This window comes from Haplochromis burtoni, unplaced genomic scaffold (assembly GCF_018398535.1).
Source record: "Haplochromis burtoni strain Fernald_Lab_line unplaced genomic scaffold, NCSU_Asbu1 Contig_166, whole genome shotgun sequence".
Lineage (NCBI taxonomy): Eukaryota > Metazoa > Chordata > Actinopteri > Cichliformes > Cichlidae > Haplochromis > Haplochromis burtoni.
The window spans coordinates 399,860-424,645 of record NW_024582527.1 but is presented as its reverse complement, the minus strand read 5'-3'; the positions used below and the strand labels follow the sequence as shown (position 1 = coordinate 424,645).

At 43.8% G+C, this 24,786-nt stretch overlaps 1 protein-coding gene across 9 annotated transcripts in view; it reads left to right on the top strand.

Annotated features, from left to right (window-relative positions):
- fbrsl1 (fibrosin-like 1) overlaps window positions 1–24,786 on the top strand; it is a 281,436-nt gene that overhangs the window by 170,442 nt on the left and 86,208 nt on the right. For 7 of the 9 annotated variants that reach the window (XM_005933318.3, XM_014337109.2, XM_005933317.2 and 4 more), the window contains exons 5-6: window positions 10,694–10,723; window positions 23,916–23,945. In XM_005933318.3, coding sequence (XP_005933380.1) covers window positions 10,694–10,723; window positions 23,916–23,945 — 60 coding nt within the window. The remainder of the gene's footprint in view (window positions 1–10,693; window positions 10,724–23,915; window positions 23,946–24,786) is intronic. The other 2 variants (XM_005933319.3, XM_042225282.1) reach the window with 1 other exon arrangement.

The following is a 24,786-nucleotide window of genomic DNA, read 5'->3' as shown; positions in this document are numbered from 1 at the left end:
GTGTTTGTCCAAATGGATGTCTCATCCTGGAGCTTGATGAAGGATTTTAAAAACAAGGTGGTGGTTTGAGGGAAAGACTTAGTGTGTTTACTTGCGTTCGAATTATATTTAAAAGAGGAGAGCATGTTTGTTGCTTATTCTTCTTTGGGCTCATTCTTCCTTGTGGAGATGTTCTCTCTTTAGTGTTTTAGGTGATTCCTTCCCTTTAGGTGCTATCTGTTTGTACTGAGATAATTTCTGAGCTGAAAATGAGCACATTCACCAGCGCAGTACTTTGATGTATCTGCCCCTCAGTGACGTAAATTGCTCTTGAGTGCTTATAGCGTTTCATTATTACAGTAGGTTCGTATTAAGAACTGCAGTTCTTTGAAATTATAAATCTTGCAGAACTTTTCAGTTTGCTTCTAAAAAAATAATTTTTTTAATATATTAGCTACCTCAAGAAAGTCACTTGTGATTTACCATCTAACAAACTAAGAGGCAGAGGTTGTCACTGTCGGATCTTTTCTACAGTTACTAATCTGCAGACAACAGGAGCAGTTCCAGGCTGTACATCTACACCAAGGTTTAAAGTTTCCCCTACGTCAAGGATGAATAGAGTCCCCGGATCCAACAGGACAGCTGCAGCTGGACATTTTTAAGCCCCTCCTCTGGTAAAATATTTAATGTGCATCCATCCATAACTTTGTAAGTAATCCTGCTTACATGCAGACAAACAGACAAAGCAAAGACATCATAGACAAATCACAGAACCTCGACAAAACTCTGATATTTCGCTGGTTTCTTCATCTCAAAGCTCATCGAAATCTACCGTGAGGCTGCCAGAGAGGAAGGAAGAGCGTAGCTCTTTCATGTATCTGCACCAAAACAAGGTTTATGGGCTTGACACCGTTTCCACAGGATGTAACCCAACAAGCACATCATTTTATCACTGGAAAGCACTGCAATCAAGAAAACCAAATTTTTCCTACTAATACCACAGTTAGTCAGATCTAACCGACAGGATCTGCAAAGCTGAGCAGCTCCCCTGCACACCCCCATGCCCACCCCCTAAGTTTGCTTGCCTGAGGGTGGTGCCCACAGGCGTGCTGTTGCTTTAGTGGCCCATGGCTAACTTTGATTGGACTGGAGCTGCATTTCTGTAGCTGTTGGCATGAAAGCTCTGCAGTTGGCTGGGGTTGTTTTTTATTTATTTATATACAGAGGCTTAAACTTGTAGAAACAACACCATGTGAACTAATATTAATTTTTATTTGAGCTCTCAATAGCAAAGAGGATGAGGCAAGTCGGAACAAATCAGAAACGTACTTTTTGCTGTGGTTTATTTTATAGTCTGGAAAATAAAGACTTCTATCCTGAATCTTGTGTAACACATCCATAACATAATGTGTCGTTGCTCTCCTCAGCGTAATCTTTTGACGCCACAGTAGCTGATTGTGAACCTGGATGACCCATAATTCTAACTATATGTGTGCAGTTCTTATTCTACAAATCTTGGCAATTGTTAGCAAATGCAAATTGAGCTTTGATGTCCTGTAGCAGCAGGCCCAATCCAATCCCCTAATCAACCGTGTGTGATTTAACAGTGCATCCTAAGCATTAGTATTCCAGAGCAGGATCCCTCTTGGATCCAGGCTAGGATTATCCAAGCTCTTAACATCTCAGCTAAGCTGGTTAACACCTGTTTTTATTGACATCTGAACACCATCTTCTTTGGTTTTAAAAGATCTCCCCTTGCTCTCACCAGCAGGTTAGTCTCTCTTCTTCTTCCAGGCTACAACCCACTTAAATGACCATTTTTCCCAGCACAAGTGTTGGTAGCAGGCCAGCAGCAGTACTGAAGAGATTAGAAGTTAAATCACAACATTAACATTCTCACAAGCATCATAATTGCATTCCTTATTAGAAATACAGCTGCATTAAAGTGGAGTCACTCTGGTGTATGATATAAATAACATGACCACAGCTAAGTCTTTTGAAGTCAGAGGAGTGCTTTTTTTTCCAAGTCCTAGTCTAGACATGAGCTACAATTTCAAGAATTCCCCATTTTACTGTACATTTTTGTTCAAATTCTTTAGAGTAATTTGACAGGGAAGAGGGGAAAACAGGCTCTCTTTACAAGTTTATTACTCTTAATATTTCCTCTGGGGCCCATGTTTGCCCCAGTGTAACTGATGTAATATTCCATTCAGGCACTGATAAAGCCTGGGGGATTCTACTTAGCAGCGGCTGTAAAGTCCCAAAGAAATCCTCACACTCCCGTGTGTGCCTCTGTCTGTTTTGCCAAGGTCAGCAGGGGAAACTTTGAAGAATGTCCCAGGATTTGTCTAAATCATAAAGTATGGATCCTCTTAAGCATCGCAGGCATTAGAGCTGAGCCCTATCAATGATTCCATTAACCTAAATTCCAAACCAGGCTTCACAACATGACCACATTAACCTCACGGATTTTACCAAGCTCTTGATCCCCGGCTATTTAAAAAGACTGGAATGAATGGTCACTCACAATTGTCTGACTAGCAGCTACGTTTCCTGCGCCAGAGAAGGAATTATCTCTAATATGACCCCATGTTTATCTTTGGCCACGTGTCCACACATTTTGTGGTTGTTTTTCTCCAACCTTACGACTATAACAGAAGCTGATTAGACAATAGCAGCGGTGCTGTGCGAGGAGAGTTGACAAGGACAGAATCCCAAGCAGCTGATTTTTACCTTTCCTAGATGAGCAATAATCATTTCAGGCTAACGGTGCAGGGGCAAGCAGAGAAGAGGAAGAAACAAATGTCTGCCTTCATTAGGACAAAGGGAGGGTGAGCAGAAGAGCGCCTGACAAGCCAGTAACGCCTCATTGTCCCTGATCTCAAGTTTCATAAATTTCCACGGCTCTCGTTAAAGGACATGTCGCTGCTGTCACCAGGCGCTAACTCGTTATCTCCTCAATGCCGTAAAATGCTGTAATTAACATTCAACAACTGTAACCGATCCAGCATTTCTCCTCTCTAGCCGCTAATTGCCACGCTATTGTGCTTGCACATAAGTGCCCCTTTTGTATGTGTGCTTGTGGGTACACATTGCTGCGGTTCATTTTTGATTGTAAATAGAGGTGAGAAAGCAGCTCGCCTGAGCTCGAAGCTGAACCGCGTTCGCTTTCCTTTCCTTGCGAGCTTTCTAATCATTAAGTTTATGCTTCAGTCAAAGATTTAGTGTTTCCAGAAAATTTTCACCGACATCTGGACATTTTAAATGCCTTCTGTGCAAGAGTGAAATTCAGGCTTTGCCAGCAGATGCTTTTTTAGTAGACTCGTCACGGGCAACACAGCGTGTATTTATTACTGTATTGGAGGACTATTGGTTGAAATCACAATTACTGTTATTACAAATTTCAAGGCGATGTCTGCTCTTGGTTGTGAGGATATGGAGTGTGCTATTATTCAAGGCAATTCATCATTCTCCTATTAGCCATGCATGAGTGACCCTGCTAAGTCATATTCTTCACTTTATCATATACAATCTTGTACGGCTGCTACACAAGATCACTCAGAGAGTGCTGACTGCTCTTAATGACATCGTTTTGCTTTCTAGGTTTCAGATTTTCATTCATAGCTTCTTGTAGGTCCCCAGCTGTTTGAGCTCTGTCTTAGACAGATTGGTATATGCTTTCCTTTCAGCCGCTCCTGTCTGAACTGACTGCGGCAGCCATCACAAGGCCTTATGAATAATTAGTCTAGGTCAACTGATACTCTCCAGCTCCAGACACCAATGTCATCTACTCTGCCAGCACCAGCCAAAAGCCAGATTAACTGTGTGCAGTTCTTCTCAATTGAGTCAGTTAAAGCTGATGCAGCTCTCCTTATTCAAAGGTAGCTGGCTAGATGTAAGTCGATACGGGGCAACCCCTTGAGGCCAAGCGTGGAACAGGAGAAGGGACGTCAAATTATTGGTGTCACGGGGGCCACTTTTAGAGGCTACTACGGTGGTCTGTCACAGATATACAATCACCTGGTGCTTTGTCTGTGCTGCTGGGCCTTGGTTTCATTCTCCGGGGATTATGGCGAATGCCAGGGTAAGATTTCCGAGAGCCAGGAAGGCCCCAGGGGGACAAACAAAACCAAATTGTTGCGTAGTGTTTCTTGTCCAGGTTTCGTGTTCAGGTCAGAGGAGAAGTAGTGCATGTGTCTGGGGATGGAGCGGTGCGTTCACAGAATAGGGCTAAAAGCTTCATTGTCAGACACACGGCGTACTCGTCTGTTATGCCGCTTCGTTTTTTCGAGAGGAAGTATCTCTTCAGGTTGTTATGACATCAAGTGCCTCCATAGCAGCATCAGAGCTTCTCCACAAAGTCTTTGTGACTCTTTTTGAGGGTTAAGCAACTTTATTCCAAACGGTACCCTTTAGTTTTGACTTTTAGGAAAGTCTTTAATAGATCGTTTAGTAACCTGCTGCTGTGTAGTTACCAGTCTGGCTTTTTTTCATGTTTCTCCTCACAGATCAAGTTTTTTCTGCTGTCCGAGGCTTGAAAACTAAACGTGTATTTCACAGAACTAACTTTCAGTTTGTGTGGAGCTGTGGCTTAACCCCATATATAGATAAGCTGCTCTTTTAGCAACTCATGGCACCCTTGTGGTTTCACATGTTTGCACAATAGGCACATAGGTTGTGGTTTTTCTCACATTTTCACAACGGCTCACCACCAACGAAACTGCTATAGCTGCAGAGCTTAAACTCTCACTGCCTGCTCGGCCTCCTTCCTGTTACATTTCTGTGAAAACGCCGTCTTAAATTAAAAATTAATTAGTCATCAAACAGATGACATTTTAAAGATTTTAAAATGCATCTGAACTGTGTTCGCCTTGCTGCGAGAGCTTGGGAAGAAACAGGATATATTTTTGGCGAAATAATACACATGTTGAGTTGTTTGCCTAGTGCTAAAATGCTCCATACTTCTCTTCATTAGAAACAAGCTTTAAACTCAGGCCATGGAAGAACCTGACCTTCTTTTTATATTAGTGCAGCTATTAGTGTAATAACCTTAGGCTCAATAAAGGATCAACGTCAGCTGATGTTGGTAAAGACACAAACACATCCCTTCAGCTAAAGTCCTAAATTGTGTACTTAATGCTCCTATTGGCTCTAATTTGACCTATAATATCAATGAGACCAGCTGAAGTCTTAAATGTCTTGATTGGACATAGATCTGGAAAAAATTATCTCTGACTGTGATTAATTTTTCACACAGCAACAATACTGACATGCCACTTGAGTAAAAAGAAAAGAAAGAAAGTCCTTTCACAATCACCATGAACAAATGAGAATGAATTCTCCTCGAGGGTATGGGGGGAGAAGAAGATGGAAAGTATAAATGAGGCAAAGTGTCATCATATGGCATTTTTTTATTAGATTGTTAAAGATAGATCTAATTTTAATTTGGGCTAATGCGAGGAACACTATCAGCCATTGACCAAGGGTGTCTTATGACTTACTTGACGTACTTTGCTCAGCAGTCTTGTGCTTTTACTCTGAACTTAAATGCAGACAGTGGGTTGTGCACAGGGACATGGTAATTTTAAGAGCTCTCGCACTCCCTGCTCAGTTCATGAACTTCAAAACCCCTCCTCTATCCTACAGTTCAGCTCCTGGAAGTAGTGCTATATTAGTATCTCCCAGAAAGCGTCGAGCAAGTCTGCTGCTTCTGTTTACAGCCTGTTCAATCACTCCGAGTACTAGTGGCATACTGATTTTCTTGGAAACACCAAATGCCACAGCCCATCCTGGCTTCTCGCTAGTAAGGTATTTATCATATGAAAATTTGGAACTGTCTGACTCGCGCGTTTTACTAGCCTTGTCCTGGAGCTGGGACTGATAAAATGTTGTAATATATGTACTGCAGTCAAAATGGAACATAAAAGTATCCCTGAATACTGTGAGATTTACACTCTGTCACAGGGAAGCGGTTACTTTTATGACGCTGTTGCACTGAACATAACTTTTGTAAAAATGGGTCATTTGTTTTTTATTTGTTTTGCTTTTTGTTTTTTGTTGTGTGCTTCAAGTAAGAGTCTAGACTAAAAGAAAAGCGACTCAAGTGTTGGTTTATTTTTTAGCATATGTAGTGTACTGTCTCCTCATGTTGTGTATTTTATAACTCTATATAGTTCCAGTCTGTGTGTCTATGTGTGTCCTGTTCTTACGTGTATCCACTGGGGACCTCAAACCTTAGCCCAGGCTAAGAGCTGGTTTTCTGCCAGTTTTTCTGCAAGGCTACGAGAAAATTATCTGAGCTGTGTGGTTGCTCATGGCACCCTAATGTAACATTAAGCAGGTTGACCAAGCTCATGCAAGATTGATGTCTTTAAGGCTGCACTTTGCATCTGTGACACTGACAGTAGGCCCTCGATCCCAAGGTCATAGGTCACATGACATCTTCGTTACGTGACATAGATGCAGCCCATTCACCTAGTCTTCACAGACTGGAGGTTTCTGAAACATCTAGTGCAACTATTTAGAACTGCACGTTTACAGTGTTTGCTACCAACGTTATTAAAGTTAACATCACATTCATACAACAGACAACTTGTTGGGCACCGAATGTCAGCAGGCTTTTAATCATGTCGCCTCTGTCCTCGGCTCTTTCAGTTTGCGCTCTTTTTCCAGTCTCTGGCTTCCTGTGACTTGTCTATTTACCCAACATCTCCCTCAGCAATGAGGAGCATTTGCTCATCAGCCATATTTAAAGTGCACGCAGGATTAACTCAGCTGAAGACTTAACGCACATGCACAGTCACCCCATGCTCAGTTTGCTGTTTCCAGGCCGCAGATCGGCAAACGGCTCTGTTAGGCTTTCCTCTCTCTTATTCAATGTCGCTCTGGGCTACCCAGGCCTCTACCTCCTCCTCCCTCGTCCTCATTTCGCCTGAATTAATTGAGTTCTCATTTTTGTGAGAAAGCTCACAGGAGAGCTGTGTGAGAAGAGAGAGAGGAGTGATAGAAAGAATAAGATAGACACAGGAAGATCAGTGGTAGTAGCCTAGAGGGCATAACTCTCCCAGAGGTAGGCAGTCACCACTTCCTGGGGATGAAGGAGTCCCTCCACAGTGACTTATATCTTTATCCTCTCAGCAGTCATCGCTCAGCGCTTATGGGAAACGACCCGTAGGCTAGTGGTAAGGGTCAGGCAGATGGGCCACTTCAACCCTTCTGACTCAAGGGAGATTTCCACCTAATTTAAGCTCTTTGTGTCTGTGACATTAAGAGAAAGGCAGGTTAAATGGTTTCTGATGAAATAATAAAAATACAGGTGTGTGCGCGTGTGTAAGATATACCTGGATTTTTATCATCATCATATAGTCAAGCTGTAATCCTGAAGGTCTTCTAGATACAGACAGACAAACTGGTAATGGCTAAATAACTGAACATAGTAGTGGTGGACAAGCAGAGGAAAAGTAGTGATAGATGCAGCTATACAGAGTGATCAGGAAGAAGGAACACAAGAAGCTCAAAAAGATGTGGAGGGTGATGGCAACAGTGGTCCCAGTGGTAATCGGAGCATTCGGGCGGGTGACCCCCAAACTGGGCGAGTGGCTCCAGCAGATCCAGGAATTATATCCTAGATCTCTGTCCAGAGGTGCAGTTCCAGGACCAGCAAAGATACTGCACTCCCAGGCCTCTGACAGAGGACCTGAGCTTGAAGGATAAATACCACCTGCAGGGCGAATGGGGAACTGAACATAGCAAGCTCACAAACAACCACATTAACAGAAACAGAAACCAAATGAGAAAAATCTGCTGTAGCATAAGTGAATGTAAATTTTAAAAGGTAACATCCTAAGCCAACATTGAAAATGATATGCAGTGTTTCCACAAAATAAAAAGTGCATAAAGCACCAAATATGTGACCCAACACATGTTACTAGTATAGAAGTGACGCCCAAACACGACTTTACAGTGTATTTGTGCCTTTTCTTGTACTCGTTACAAATACTCAGAATGGAAATAGCAGACGTCACGTGATATGCTCTCATTAACTCCAAACCATTGCAACTTCTTCCTTTGCAATATTCTTACATGGACTGACAACTTAGGTTGCTCTAAGTTGAGATAAACACTTGTCGAGCTGTTACAGCCAATCGCCCGCCTCTATTCCTCAATGTCACTGCCTTAGCACTCAATAATTCAAAGCTTGGTGGTAATGAGCTCCCCGTAGGCCCTGTCCCCAAGGATCCTCCCCACTGTGCCTCCACTGTAATGTAGTTATATCTCATGTCAGCCTTCAAATCAATTACATTTCTATCTGATGGCTATGTAATTGCGCCTGATTGAGTTTTTGGCACGCCAGCCAAGTGTGTGGCTCCCAAACTCAAGCCAGTCAAAACAGGAAGCTTCATCAAATGAAACTGTATTTCATCCTGATTGAGGCTGCTCGCATGATAAGCACAGCTGTAATTATGATAATAATAACAATAGCAATCTGTGTTTTCTCATCTTTGTTGTTTTTTTCCCCCCTTGCTCTCCAGATGATTTTTTTGCCCCAAGGACAACGAGCAGTGTTTACTTTACTCAAGATGCAAAGCCTGATTTGATTGTTGGTAGCATGCGCAATTTAGTAGATTAAATGCAAAACATAATGCTTTTGTATAAATCTAAGTGTGTTTGAGTTTCACTTTGTTATAATGCAGCAGGAATTTTCTGCTGGACTTCACACCCACACAGTGCCTAGTGATTTCTGCTTAGATATTAATGTCAGATATACAAGTGTGGAACTGCCAGCGGAGATCTGCTGGCTTAGTGCTGCATAATGCCAAGAAATGAGAAGTCGACTTTTGTCTGGAGCAACTAACTGACGCTGAGCTCGTTCTATTGACCCAGACTGGATGGATTGACAGATGACTGGATCGTCAGCAGACAAATGACGAAGAAGATGAATGGATAGATGGATGGATGGATAATGGGTGGAGGGGTGAATGAATGAAAGAAAGCATGAATGGACATACAGATGAATGGCAGGTTGAATGAGTAGACAAATGTACCCATGGATGGATGGACGACTGGACATTCAGATGGATAGGTGGATCAACACAATACATGCCTGGGTGGACGGAGGGATTCTCTAATGGAGTAGTAGTGAGATAGATGAGAGGGAGGATGCTGTGGTTAGGTGCATCAGCAACTAAATAGTGATGAATTGTGGTCGCTGTCAGCAGCACTAAGTATAACAGACATAGTAAAGCAGCCTGGCTCATCCATAATCAGCAGACCCAGATGATTGTCTTCATGCCAGAAGAGAACGCACAAAGAGTATCTACCAATCTGTCTTTTTATCCTCACTTCATCATCCCTTTACTTTATATATACCCGCTTACTCTTGGTGCTCTTGCCCTTTAAATGTCTTCATTTATATGATTATCTTGTCATTTCTCTTTTTAAGGCCTTGCAGCTCTCCTTCTTTCTTGCTGTCTGTCTGTCTGTCTCACTCGCCTCAGCACCGTCTTTTGTGTTAACAGCCTTCTCTTTTTTTGCAGTGGGGGAGCCACTGGGTGCACATCTACAATCTTGCCTTTCATTTCATGGCTTCTGGAAATGGATGTTTTACTGCCTTCATTAAGGCATGCAGCAGTCAGCGCTGTGTTTTCCCTCTGAAGTTTAGCTCCATGAACCTCACCATTAGAGGACATTATGGCCCCAGATTTCAGGGCACAGTGGAACACTGTATAATTTGATTAGTGTTATTAATCAAGTGGAATACCGCTCCTTTCGCCCCCATCTCACTAACCGCCCCCACTCCCAGCCGCAGCCCCCTCCTTTTTGCCATTTCACTTCTGCGTTCAGACCCGTCAGATGTTCTCTTCCCTCTTCCTCCTCCCCTTATTCATACGCTTCTCTGTCACCTGCACAGCACGCATGCACTGAAATTGACAAAAGGCCGTACACCTTCCCTTTTAAAAACAGTGATTTACCACTTCCCACCCTCCAACCAGACCCTCTTCCCCAGCCTACACCGAGTTCTACCCCCCCCCCCCTTCGCCCAGGACATAAATCAATTGAGATGAAAGTTCCATAATTGTGCTTGCTGGGAGGGATTTGAGCAAAATTGCACTATGAATTTTTTAAAGGGAATTTTTACTAGCTGTTCAGCAAGACTTGGGCGGCGAAGGAAGGTGAGGCCATGAGGATTTATGGGCCTGGATTCTTCATTACTGAAGTAATTTTCCTGCAAATGATAGTGCAGCACCCTGGAGGGGGGAGTGCTGCCCGCCAGGGAGAGTACAAACCTGCTTAATCTCTCGTGGAGAGAGCAGCTCAGAGCACTAATATCATCTGTAAGGGACTGGGGCTCCATTTGTTCACATCTAAGCCACAGCCAGTGAATTTGTGATTCATATTAATTGATTGCTCAGATTTGTTCCAAGAGTAGCTACAAGTTGATTTCATTACCAGGACGAGTTTTTGTTAAAACTGCTGGGGAACGCGCTTTTGAAGATGAACTGTTTTCATAAAATGTGTGTCTTTCTGTGGTTGAGTCACTGGTGTCTTTCTGAGTGTATATCCATCCTCATGCCGATGAAGACCTGCTTTGCTAAGCTGTTGTGTTGTTGCTTTAGCACAGGTCCACCTTTCTCTCTGCATTTGGCCTTTCCTCCCTCCTCATTTTAACCTTTCTCAGTCCAACATGGCTGACGCTCTGTCTCCATCTCTTTAGGTGCAGCATGCAGCAGTGGCCCTCCTCAAGGTTAGTGCGTCCATGATGCCAGGTCTCATTCTGTATACTGCCTGCTGTCCATTCAATTTTACAGCTCAGTAGCTTGAGAAGCAGGGGGGGCTAAATCTGCTGCAAGAAGGAGAAAGAGAGGGAGGGGAGGAAGGGAGAAACCAAATTATTGTGCATCCTGTCACCAAGTGAAGTGTATCTCATTCCAGGCACACTAACAACTCAAGACAATTAGTCACTTCTCGCTAGGCTAGACCTGAGACTCACTTGATGGTCAAAAAGAGACAGGGCATAGAGGACCCTCTACTATGGCGAAGCACTGCAGCTGCATTCAGTGGAAAGGGCAGCAAGTTAGAGATAAATTGAGCCTGCTGCAGCATTTGTTTCAGCACTGAGAAAGAATTAAATTAAAGGAACATGGTTCCGGGATAAGTCATGAAGATCTGTACAAAGACCTGCACCTTAAAAATGTCTCTGATCCACAGTAATCTCTATCGGTAGCATCCGTCTGGGCTTTTCTGAGCCATTCTGTAGGATAAACTTAGTAATGTCAGTTATATACCACCTTCACTCCATCTAAGGTAGTTTGAGGCCAAAGATGAGGCCTGCCACCACATGCTCCTGAACAAAAGTGAAGCATGACTAAGGTGGGTGGTGCGTGGAAGATCAGCAAGTGGAATGAGAGAAAAGTTTGTCCTGGGCCCTCTGGAGAGATGCAGCGTGACCAATTGAGGTGAAGGGGATGAATGAGGCCATTCACTGGGCCTAATGAAAGAGCTCCTGCTGGGTCTTGAATGTGGGTGGGCCCATCTGCACCACATAGGCGTGCTCAAACCAGTGACCTCGAAAATTACCCAGGAAAGCACTTTGGGACAGTCACCCCAGCAACAGGCCGAGGTCTGCATGGTAACCAGGCGCTTCAATCAGCGCCTGGCAGCTTCTTGAACAGCGCGAGTTTTCCTTCTGTTCTGAAAGAAGTCCGTGTGAAATCAACTCCAAGGGACATCCTCCGTTTCTTTTTAAAGGGGAGATGCCAGTGATTGTCCCATGTGAAAACTTTTCTGCGAGGTGTGGAATGCAGCCCTCAGGAGTTTTCCTTTTAAGACACAAAGCACTGTTTGTCTTAGGCGGCACATATACATATGTAGCTGAGTGTTTGTGCAGTTCTGTACACAGTATTTAATTAGGCTTCCTCAAATGCACAGTAACAGGTTTTGCGAGGCTTTGAAACAGTTCTGATTACAAAGATATAGATCAGGAAAGCGATTCCCTCAAGACTCCTGGGAGTGGACATTAAGTTTACAAAGCATCTTTAAGTATCTGGTTCATGGGGCTTCATCTGTCTTATTTGGTTTAATATATTCAGTCTTGATGAGCCAAAGGCATGCAGGTCATTGAAGTTCCATTCCTGTCTCCGTTTCCTCATGGAACTTTTGACAGCGTGAAATGACAATCCGCCCCTGCATGCATCTGCCACGTCAAAAAGTAATGAGATTGTGCTGCTGGAAATATCACTACAAAGCATCAGGCCTGCACTTGGGTCTGACTGCACCTTCAAACAGCGCTGCCTGCCAGCTCGCCTGCCTCGCCTGCCTGCTGCAAAAGAAATGAACAAAAACAATCAGAATCAGAGACAGAGAAACGGCAAGGGAAGCTCCCCATGCTGAGACAAACGAACACGCCAGGGCCTTTCATCCTGAGAGTGATTAGCCATCCGAACCGTTTTAAAATCCTGCTTTGAGTGTGTTCCTCAAACGAAAGAGCTCCATTGAGGAGTGGTAGTGAGATGTTTCTGGCTGGGAAGCGCCAGTGATCTAGCCTCTAATTGTGGCGTCGCTGACAAGGCTGGTGTGGCTGGGAGCTTTTTAAGCGAGGCTTTTTGCTACGCTCTTGTTCCCTTCCTGTCAGATCCGCCACCAAAGGCACCAGGAAACAAAAGGGCCCCTCAGATTCTGCTCTTACATTCATCTGCCTATCGCTTTGTGCATAAATACAGACCTAATTTAACACATTAATAGTCCCTGATGCTAGTTTAATGTGACCAAAACTACATTATTTCCTGTAAATGCGTTGTCTGGTTACAGATGCAAATGTAAGTTGGTTTTCACACTGTAATTCCTGTCTAATCCTTGTTTTTGTAGCTTTCATGTTTTCCGTGTTATTACTGATCGAATTCTGAGCTTCAAAGACGATACTGACACATTGGCAATAGTTTAGTTCTGCAGCACAGAAGGAACAAAGACGTGTTCAAGGTCTTTGAGCAGCATTCAGCAGAGCTGGTAGGAGCTTATTTGGCATAGAAAACTTTTCGTATTCTCGATAGTCTTCAGAAGTCAGATTGTCAAAGGTTTGAGGTATGGCAGAGAAGCAGTTTGACAAATGAAAGAAACAGCGATGCTAGGAAGAGAACACAAGGGGAGCGTGGGTTAGGGAAAAAATAGGAAAGGATTTAAACCCCGGCTCATAAAAATCAGTATTATAACAACATTAATTGATGCTGCTGAGTACCATATGTGACGCCATATGGAATAGCTGCCCCAGAGGCCTGCTATAATAGACAGCCTGCAGTGGTGCACACAACTTGGCACATTTACAAACAAGGGACGTCCCATTAATATCAAACACACAGACTGAGCAAGAGACAGTGAGAGAGGGAGTGAGAGGGCATAGGAGGGAGGGAGGGAGGGAGAAAATAAGCAGAGGGAACCGATTTAGTTCCTGTTTTATTTGGTTGCCATCTTTAGACCTTTTGTTTTTGCTCATCTCATGTTATCTTTTTTTTTTTTTTCAAATGAAGACATGTATTATATGTATATATAAATATGCATGTTCAAACCCAGCCTCTCTAATCTCACTGCTCCTTAATTACAGTAATAAATTGCCCCTCCCTTTTGGGTTGATCACATCACCCTCTGTCCGCCCAACGGCCACTCCCACCGCAGATGCCCAGTGTTCCTTTCATCATACACACACACAGACACACACAGACACACACATTAGCAGATGAGGTGATGTATGGCACCTCGACAAAGGTGGCGTTAGAAATCTCTTTTTAACCTCCAATCTTGAAGCTGTTATTTACTGCTGGCTTAAGATGAGTTTCCGGTCCTTGTTCCTCGCAGCGCTGATCCCGACACAGATTGTGTTTATGTAATGACAGTTAGAAATGTATTTAAAACAACAGTAATGAACAGAAAATTCATGTTGGAGTTTTGAGATTCACAGCTTTTTATTTAGTTTCCTGTTATAGCGAAAATCTGCCAAGCGCAATTCATGCATTCATATATTTTCATAGCTGAAAGTACACGACTAATCAGCCGATTCTTACTTTCTCGTTCTGCCAACTTTAGACAGCACATTCTCCTAGTTCTCTAAATTATAATTTGATCACTTGTTAACCCCAAAAATGTCCAATTAACAAAGATATTAGACCAAAATCATCCCATTTAAAATGGCGAGAGTTAAAGATTAGTAAATTATTACTACTAAATAACAGTTTTAGCACATGTAAAGCACAAAACAACATAAATTACAAAATTGCAACAAAACATTTGGGCAGTGAGGTGGCTAAAACTGCAGCTTTTGTCCCACAAATCTGTGCAAATGTAATAGCATCATTACTCCTTTGTATGCCAGGGGCATCTGCAGACAGATCCAGCTACGTATAGCCTGGATGCACATCCATCCTTTATATGCAAGGCTCTTCTGACTCTTCTGACATGCCCAGAGCAAGTAGGGAGAGAGAGAGATCCTTATGAAACTGAGTTGTCAGCCATTCTGTTGACTTTCATAGAATGTGAGGCGAAACAAGAATAGTGTACAGCTGTTTCCTCCCTGACACAGAGGGAGGCAGATGAAGAGCAAAAGAGGGGAAAAGAGAAAGAGGGAGGGAGGGAGGAAGAGAGAGCTCTCCGCTCTGTGATGTGCACTGATGTAGCGGAGCTCTAGGTCAAACGCTGCCAGTGTTTTGTGTTCATCTTCGTCTCGTCTCCCCAGTGCTCCTCTAAATTATTCACAGCCTGAAGTGTGCAATGTGGCTGCCTCCTTCTTTCCTCTCTCCTCCTCCAGTCTAGATTCCTCTGTCTTACTTTTTTCTGTTTCCCTTTCTTTCTTTCTCATGTGACAGCTTGTTTCAAAATCCCCCCTCCCCAACCTGTCCCGCATCCACTCATCTACCATCACCCACCCATCTTTTATTAGTGACTCCATCTCTCGCACTTCTCCTTTCATCCTGGCTTTCTTGCTTGATTCTCCAGACTAGACTCAGTCATCCCTTTTTAGGTGGGTAGGCTGCCAGCTGTTAGTATCAACTCCTTAGCTGGTAGCTCCTGCTCTCACTCGACATCTTTCTGCCTCCCTCACATCGATCTCGTAGGATCTTAGATGCACTGGTCGGGTTGACAGCGAGTTCTCCCCCGTCTGATTTTCTTTATCTGAGTGACTCGTGAGAGAAAGTGCACGCTGAATCCTCAGACCAGTCTGTATCTCAAATTAAACATGTGCCTGTTAATCATTAAGCTTTTAAGAGACTACCTGTCCTGTAAACAAGAAAGAAAGTAACCGAGGCAAAAAAAATCAATGACATGGCAGGGTTAGGGTTACGCAGTTGTCGTCCATCAGAGTTTTTAGTATTTGGTCCTTTATTGTCTGTGGGCGTGTCAGAATATAGCAGGCATTGTGGAAAAATAACACTGTTTTAATTGGCTGCATTATCAGATTTTATCCATACTGCAAAAGCCCAAGGGCAATGCACACACAGTACATCTGTCTGCAAGTGGGAGATTTTGTAACACATTATTATTGCGAGGTTAACAAGGAAGATGCAAGCACTGGTATCAGATCCTGTCTGGACAGCAGGGGTTGGAGGATGAAGTGTGCCCCTCGTGGCTACCTGAGGAGAGAGCAGAGCAAAGAAAGTAGTTGAATCTAGTTCCAGCTCTTGCCACAGGACACTCATTTGTAATTCTGTACCCTGCCTATATAACGTTTGATCATTGCAGAGGGGGGGACGGGACGCAAGGGAGCTGAAGGTTTCACCCTCGCTCTTTGGCCTCCCCCCCTCCCGCCGAACCCTTTACCCGCCCTCTTGCATTTGCTGTCACCCAGTATGAATGCCCCCTCTGGCCCGATGACAAGTCTAGCGTGAAATGCTTGGCTGCCCCCTGAAATTAGCAGTAGAGCCCCCCGGCGGCACATGCTTCTCATGACCAGCACACAGTGGGCTGCCGCCAGATTCTTTTCATTATGGCTGTGGCCTGCCAGCCCCCTGACTCTACCTCCTTCTGCCTCTTCCTCCATCCCACCCTCCCTCTCCTCCTCCTTCCCCCTGTGTGTCAGCCAGAGCTCAGTAAACAGCATCTGTAGTGCTCATCACATTACTGTCGTAGGGAGGAGAAGGAGAGAGTGAGAGCCAAGTTCTCTGTGGGGATTGCTGTTATGCCTGTGTATCAAAGTGTCCGCATGCATATAAGTATTTGCATGCGTGTAGTATTTTATTTCATGCGAACATCCACAGTAGCTCATATGTATATGCACATATATTGTGTGCACATGTCTCTGTTGGCTTCACAGGATTAGCAAAGGAGAGAGAGTTAGTAGCAGTAGTACAGAGCGAGAAAGAGTCAGAGAGAAGGGGGGTAGCAGTACAGAGCAATGCCTGGAGGCTCAATCTGTTCCTCACTGAGCTATATCAGTGTTAGAGACGGCGGCTCGGGCCGCGGGGAAGCCTCCACTCGCTCCATCAAACTGTCAGGCAGCCAACGGAGCTGCACAGGGAGACTCTCAGCTGCCCCCAGGGCCAGTTCAAGTCAACATCCCATTTCCTTGCCTCCTCGCCTAATTTCTCCTACGCCCCGACTTAAATTTCCAATGCCCAGTGTCTGCCGCTGCAGCTCAGCAGCAACAGGCCCAGGGCCATGTCAGAACTCTGGGAGGTACCGAGCGTTGCGCGTGTGTGTTTGTGCACGCTAATTTCTGAAGGCAAGATAGCACTAGCTGCAGTCAGCAGAGAGGAGAAGGAGCTGCAGGGGCCCCATGAAAGACAAAAAAATAAAGAAATAAGTAGAAAAAATAAAAAAAACATAAATCAGTGTTTTATTTTTCTCTCTCGTTCTCCCTTACCTGTATGCCCATTTTTCTTCTTCAGCTATATTCATAACACAGTTGTGTATTCCCTGTCCCATCAGATTTCTGGCAGTTTCCTTTTTCTCTCTGAGCTGAATAAATGCTCCCTGTTCTCTCATACATCTGCCATTACTGTCTGTTTTCCCGTTGCCAAACTACTCCAAGGATCACACCAGCAGCCCAGCCAGCTCTGTCCCTCCCTCAGGGTTATCCTGAAAGCAGGGGGAGCAAGGCAGTCCTCTAATTTAGTGAAAGGAGGCGGGTTATCATCGTCAATCTGTCCACCCCCCCCATCTCCTTCTTGCTCGTTGACCTCACCAAATACCTTTCATAGAATTGAAACAGAGAGCGTCCAGGTCTCAGTGCTGTTTACGTGGACTCTGGGTAATGTTAAAGTCTGCTTAGTGTGGTCCCGGGCAAGAACTATATCTTTCCTCACCTCAGCTTGATTTACATGGCCTCTACTGGCTCTTTACTCGAGTGTGTCAGTTCTAAAGCAGAGACCACGGTGTGTCTGGCTAATGCAAAGAGCATTTTCTCCGACCCTGTCTTCTTCAATCCCCCTTCACTATCACTCTCTCTCTCTGCCCTCTCTCAATGGGCCTCTGTGAAAGGAGGTTTTGCTGAAGTCCTCTCTTGTTTGCACAGCCAATTCCAATGTCCCAAGCTCAAATATGGTTTTGCGTGAGAGCCTGTCTAGGTCTGCTGGTCGATATCATTTCTGCCCGGTAGAGCTTTTTCTCTCAATCTTATTCCCCGCGGACCCTACATCTTCACTGAGATCAATACTTTCCTAATCCAGAGCTCTAAGGCTGACCCTGGGTAATCAGCTGACTTCCCATGCTGCCTGCTGAGGAGGTCAGGGGTCAAAAGGCTGTATAGATTTGATCCTGTGATCAAATCACTTCGGTGGTGCTTTCAGATACAGCTATTAGGGTCAAGATAAATTGCTTGATTTTTCCCCTCTCCCTGGTTGTGAAAGTTAAATGCAGTGGTGTGTTTTTGCTATGAATAGCATTAAAGCACCAGACTCCCGAAGCTTTTTACCCCATTTAGTTTCAGCATAGATACGAAATTATTAGGTTTATCTGATCACCCAAAGATATGAAATGACTAATTGATTTTTTTTTTTACTATTTAAAGGTTTTTTGAACACACTTGCATGATTACATATATATGTAACCAGACACCATCACAATGGCCATGTATCATTTACTCTACCGTTATATATATAAGCATTCTATAGTGTTGTGCTTTGGTTCAGCCTGGTGCTTCACCACTCATCCATAGTTCTCATCGTCTGGAGCACAGGCCAAGTGCCTGGCCTGGAATTGCCAGTTCCCTTTCATTAAGCTTTTCCAGTGACAGAACAAGCAGTTGTTTGGTTAAAGATTGCATCTGCATCCTTCCATCTTCAGCCCACTCTCTGCCCGACTGCTGACCTTCCCCACACTAGGGCTCCATCAGGCTCCGGCTCACCTTGGATTCAGTCTCTAACCATGATTTGTTTTGATAAGCACTATGGAGGATGGCATTGTCCAGCTCTTCCAGGCAGATAGTATCATGAACGCAATCAAATCTGAACTCTCCACTGAGTCATGACAAAGGGTTAGCACATAAGAACATGCAACTAAAATGTCCTGCTGATAAATTATGAAAGATGAGTTGAAGTTAAGCTTTGCCGCAGGGCCAGTGAGACTTTCAGATCTCCTGCTGATGTTTCAGCCCAAGCAGGGGGTCCCCCGGTGGACTTGAGGCTTTGCATCCAGACCCCGTCAGAATGGTCATGACGCCTACGCTCCCACACCTCATCCCAGTATCTGCAGGAGGGAAATTGCAGGAGAAAATTGGTGTTGTTCCACCAGTATTCGACACCGCTTCCGTCTGCGACCATCTAAATGGACCATTACCTCCTCTGTGTGCTCTCACTCCAGGAGATCCGGGTTTGTTAGAGGTCTTCTTTTAGAATCAGGGGTATCTCAGTATATGTGCCTGGAGAAATGTCTTATAAATTGAAGCCATTTCTTCCATCGCTGTAGACTTTTGCATCGTGAACACTTTAACTTTATACATTTGGATAAAACATCAAGAAAAGCAGATGCTCTCTCGCTGCTGTCGTGATGCAGCGGCCATCTCCCCGTCAGTTAATGTTGTTTTGGGCCTGAATGGAACACAACTGGTTGCTTATCAGGAGTTAATTTTGCTTTAATCCAGTTCCTCGTCGTGCCATTGCATCTACAGTTATTAGATATGACTGTAATTTAGCAGAAACACACCTTACAGTGACTTTGAAAAATTACAGCCAATCAAGCTTTTATCACGAATAGTATTATCAAAGCACTGACGCTTTTATGCTCTCCTCTTCTGCTTTTATTCATTTTATTTACTGCTTTATTTATTTTGAGAAGGAACTGACAGTGGCACTTTAATGCCAGCAGCTCTCTCCTGCTCTCTCTCTTTTTTTCAACATTTCTTGCAGCAAGCACAGGCTTGTGATCAGTATTCAGGAAGACAGTTGTTGACGCCATGCCAGCATTTGCGTTGCTGGGCAAGTTCCTCTTCTGTTCCTCTTTCTATCTCTGAGGCAGAATTCATGGCAGACTGTCCTCCGAGTGTGACAAGTGGAACTGTGTGATTAATTTGGCCAGTCGTTTTAATGTGCTCCGGGATGCGCGACGCTTATTGTCTTCCCCTTGCACGTCTATCAGAATCTGCCAGAGAAATGTCCAGGAGAATCGAGACATCCATCCCTCTCTTTCTGTTTTTTTCCCCCTCCCTCACGCTACTCTCTTTCTCAGCCCTGCCTCATTTCAGGGCTGAGCTACAGGGTCGTCATGGGGGCTAGCCCAGGTCGAGGCCTGGCTCCAGCCAGGGCCGCTGGCGGAATAAATCTCCTGTCTCTGAAGTGTTGAAAGCTGTGTAAATGTCAAACGCGTTCGTCTGATGTGCTGGCTGAGGGGAGGAGGGGTTGGAGAGGAGGTGGAAAGCTGGGAGGGAGGGTTTGTGGATGAGCCATCCACTGATTCTGGTCCCCCGTTGCCCTTCGTAGCTGGCGGTTGCCAGGTGCAGATGTTGCTGCTTGCTCCATGCCTCTGAAGAACTAGCCTTTTTTTTTTTTTTTCGTTTTTCTTCCTTTTGAGGTGGGGGGCGGAGGGGGGGCGGGGGGTACTGCAAGAGACAGAAACCACCAGGGGCTTGGCTCCTGTCAGGCAGCTTAGTGAGCAGCGTATCTTTTCGATTTTAACAATGTCCCCTCTGACCACCAGACATGCTGTTTAGGGAGGCTTCTGTTTGGGGTTGTGGTTTTGCATTTTCATCATTTGGCTTTCTTGTACCTTCTTGCTGAAAATTGTTTTCCTCGTGCAGACAGTCAAAAGAAGCATAGGGTGCTAAACGACGTAGCGCTGCTCTCGCCAACAACAATGCGTGCACAAACACGAGCCAATCTTGGACTTTTATTGTGTTTCTTTCTTTGAATGGACCAAGTGTTATAGCCCAACAGGGCAATCACATATGGGCCTGACAAAAACTGCTGTAACACTGCCTATCCCTTCATCTCTATAGCATCCCCCCCGCCTGTTCTTACTGTTGTTTTGTTCCCCTCTTTCCACCTACCTCTCTCTCCCCTGCTGTGCTGTGCCTCTCTCTGTCTCTGTCTGAGCCCTAGCTACTATTCCTCTTCTCGCTCTGCTACAGTGCATGCTACTTGTAAAAGGATAAGCACCATGCTGTGCTCTTTTGATATTATTTTTCCTCCTCGCCAGCTCCAGCCTTGTGAGGCCTCATATCTAGTGTCATGGCTACTGCTGCAACAACAAGGCCAAGCATGCACCCAGGGAATAGACCATGCCAGTTGTTCATCTCCATCACCTACGGTTTAAACTCGTCCTCAGTAATAGAATGGATCTCACAACTGCTGTGAGATGGAAGTCATCTGTTCAGCTGCATGCTAAGAATACATTTACTCCATTTTCTGCAGGGAAGGGGTAATGTTAGAGAGTGGATCAATTTTCTTTTCTTTTTTCGCAATTCATAGTTAGATGAAGATGGAGAGAAGCATTGTTTTGAATGTGATTTCTTCGTGGTAAAATACCAGAATTCTGAGGGAACAAATGGGTGATGATAACAGGTTGTGATGTGCTCCTAACTACCAGTATAGAAATGGATTGCAATTAATTTGTCTGGAATTCACAGCCTGAATGGAAACTGATTGACAAGAATCCTTTGCCACTTTCTCTTCTTAATGCCCGGCACTTTGTAATGATTGTCTTTCGACAAGCAGTAGTTCAAAGAAGAGAAAAGAAGATATTTTGTATAAAAATGTGTCCAATATTTTCATTTGTTTAAGTACTCTGTGTGTGTGTGTGTGTGTGTGTGTGTGTGTGTGTGTGTGTGTGTGTGTGGTGTGTGTGTGTGTGTGTGTCTGTGGTGGTTTTGTGTGTGTGTGTGTGTTGTGTGTGTGTTGTTTGTGTGTGTGTGTTTGGTGTGTGTGTGTGTGTGTGTCGTTTGTGTGTGTGCATGTGTGTGTGCGTGTGTGTGTGTGTGTGTTTGTGTGTGTGTGTGTTACTGTGTGTGTGTGTGTGTGTACCAACCACAAAACACAGAAAGAAACCAATGTGACGTGATGTGATGTGTGCCCGTGTGGAATTGTGTAGTCGATGCTGGTGAATGATGTGTGATGTGCTGATGTGATAGGTGAGTAGACATAAGATGTAGTGTGGAGAGAAAGAGAGAGGAGAGGATCTTTTAGGTTAATCCTAGAGTGTTAAGGTCTGGTGGTGTCTGCTTTTAAAATGTGTGGTGTCGTACTGACAGATCCCCAAAGACATCTATTGGATTTAACCTGCTCTCTGAATTATATAAAGCAGCTCTTTCTAGTGCAAGTAGAATAATTTACAGATGGTGAAAATTTCAGACTTTATTCAGTTAAACAACAGAGAAAAAAAGTGTTTCAGATTTACCTAAATTTCATCACATCTGTGTAAATGTAGGCATCTACACTGAGAAAAGTATTATGTTATATTTAAATGTAAATGGCACATGACGCAGAAAAAATATCATTTCTAGTTGTTGAACGTATATGCAAAGGCCTGGAATTTGTAGTAATGTGATCAAGATATAGGTTAAGTTGTATATCACTAGTAGCTTAGCCCTGTTCAGGAGAAGAACCTCTTACAAGCTGTTGCACATTGCAGTGGAAATCGCAGATCTCTGCAGTCATTGATTTAACTATGATTTTTACATCTTATCAAAGAGTAAAGCTTGAAAGTTTCGTTGAGCTACAAGTGGACCTTTTAACCAGGATCAGCCTGAGCACATGAGCAAATCCACCAGTAAACTGCTCAAAAAGAAGAAATATAGACATGAATCCCATCGAAAGGCAGGAAAATTCTTACCGCTATTTATATTGAATTACTTAGTGAAAAGACTATTTTCCTTGTGGTGTCGTCGTGTGTACTATTTAAGCAGTGCGTTTGACAGTTCATGACTACACTCTGTTATTCAGAGCATATACTTGTTTTATACCCTCCAACAAGTGTATTTTCTTCCTGCATGTCTGGTATAAGTAAACACACACATCTTACAGAGTTGTTAGTGATGACTCTGCAGCCAAGGACTCCTACCAACCTTTGGCATTGCCTAGTCGGATAAGCTATTGGGCATGGACTCACCCCTGAACCCACACACTCACACACATCCCCCCTTTCTCCTCTCCTGAGAGATCTTGGCCACCGAGCCCTTGTTCTGATTACTCTCGTTACTTAATTATACATTTGGACCCACCACGCTCACGACAAAAGGACACTGTGCCTCCATTGACACAGCTCCCTCCTCATTGTGCTCCACTTTGAAAGGGAGTCAAACAAAATAGAGAGGGCCCACTTAAATATGTTGCCACAGGGACTTAATTGACAGATTGAAGGCAGTTTTTTTTCACCATCGTCCTTTCTCCATGTGGCTCTTTGGTTGAATTGCTCTGTTCCTCATGCATCCTGCTGTGAGGTCCAGTGGGCCTGGCATGGCAGCTCAGCCACTCCTGTTTCCACAGCTTCTCCATCTTTGTGGTGTAACCAGCCAGGAGCCGTTCGTGACGAGCGAATGTTAGAAACGGACGCAGGAGCTCGTAAGGTGCATACAAGTTCAGGAATGTTGCAAAGAAAATCAAACAAATGCTGTTAGACAGGGTTATTGACTTTACCTTAACTTAACACATTTTTCCGGAGTAAAGGTGAAAATAATTTCCCGTATTTGTGCGAGTTTAATCGTGTTTTTATTATTTGCCAAAAAGAGTTTTGTGCCGGTGAACATACCAGGAATAAAAGGCCGGGCTCTTGGTATTTGCAGCATTCTTGTCATCTGTTTGCAAAAAGTGGCAAGGTCTGACTTTTTTGAAATCTTTTTCTTTGATATTCTTTTTACTCTTTTTGATATATTTGATCCCAATCACTGCATATTTCATTGGTGAAATTTGAAGTGCTGAAGACAAACCATTTCTCTTCTTGACTGAATGGAAGGTGATTTGGCCTTTAGCTGTGCTAGAACAAGGTACATTTCAGAATACAACCTCTCTTGTTATTCAGTTCCTTTATCCCTGTAGAAGACTGACATACAAATTAAAGACTGGTTTGTCACACCACGGATTTGAAATACCACACTTAATAGGCACTGTGCTGGAGAATTCAAAGAACCTACGCTCTCTGTGTCCTTGAGATGCTATCGTCCAATTTTAAAGCACACTTAAAAGGCTAAATGACAAGCTGCAGCTGAATGCCAAGTCACTAAACAGACTCTTTATAATAGAACCCCGTGCAAAGTATTTTCATCCTTTGCAAATTTAAAGCAGTGAATTTGCGACAGAAACACCAGAAAGGCGTTTTGTGCCACTGTGCTCCTTTTGAAACTTGAAAAAAACCTCTTTCAGACTACCGCACTCTCCTTTCCCTCTTCATCCTCTGCCGTTTGCACTGAAAGCTGACAGTGAATGAGAGGTTGCACACAAAAATAACATCTGCACTGATTATGCTACTGGGGTGGGGAGCCAAATGAATAATTCCTTATATTTCCTGTGTCTGTCTCTTTTCTGTTACAGTGTGACAGCGAGAGTGACATTGACGACAAGGTAAGACTGCTTTTCCTGTGTTTACTCACCCAGCGCATGAAGAATCGGAGAGTTGTGAATAACAAATTTGAGCTCTCAACTGAGAAAGGGGAGATAGTCATAGTGTATTGTTAGCGAAAAAAAGATAAGGGGGTAAAAAGCAACTGCGCCTGGTCCCAACACTGTTGATCATTTGAATCGTACGGAGCATGAAAGTGACAAGAAAAATGTTGCACATCAAGAGACTGATTTTCAGTGTTGGTTTTCTGTTTTTTATGAAAAGACGCGGTACCTATTATTTTTGGAACACTTTATGCACAAATATTTCCTACATATGCCTCCTAGCTTAGATCGTAGTGTGTGCTGCATGCAGTAAAATCTGCATTTAATCTAGTCACATAGCACATAACACCTTTATCTGCTTCTAAGTTACTCGACAGCAGCCGGAGTTTGTAACGCGTGTGTTTTATTTTCAGTATGATGAATGACAGATTTACAAGTTACAACCAGAATGTTTAACAAGATCGTTCAACAATTTCATTTAAAATATGCTTTAGTTGTGCTGCTAACTAGTAACACCTTGATTTTCTTCAGAAAGCGTTGTCATCAGGTTACCAGTTCACAATTTGACAGATGTAGTCTATCAGTTTCACCTCTGAGTGTTTGTAATCATCTCAGAGGTGGTTGGCTGATGGCAGGCACCTGGTTACAAGATGAAACGCCTTTGGGGAACCTTACGCATCCTAATTCCTGCACAGTTTAGCAATTACTCTCTGGTAAATGAATTTGATAGCATGCCTAATCTCCTGTAAGCTTAGCTCCCAGTTCTGTGGAAATGTCTGCAGCTCTCCCTATAAATAAT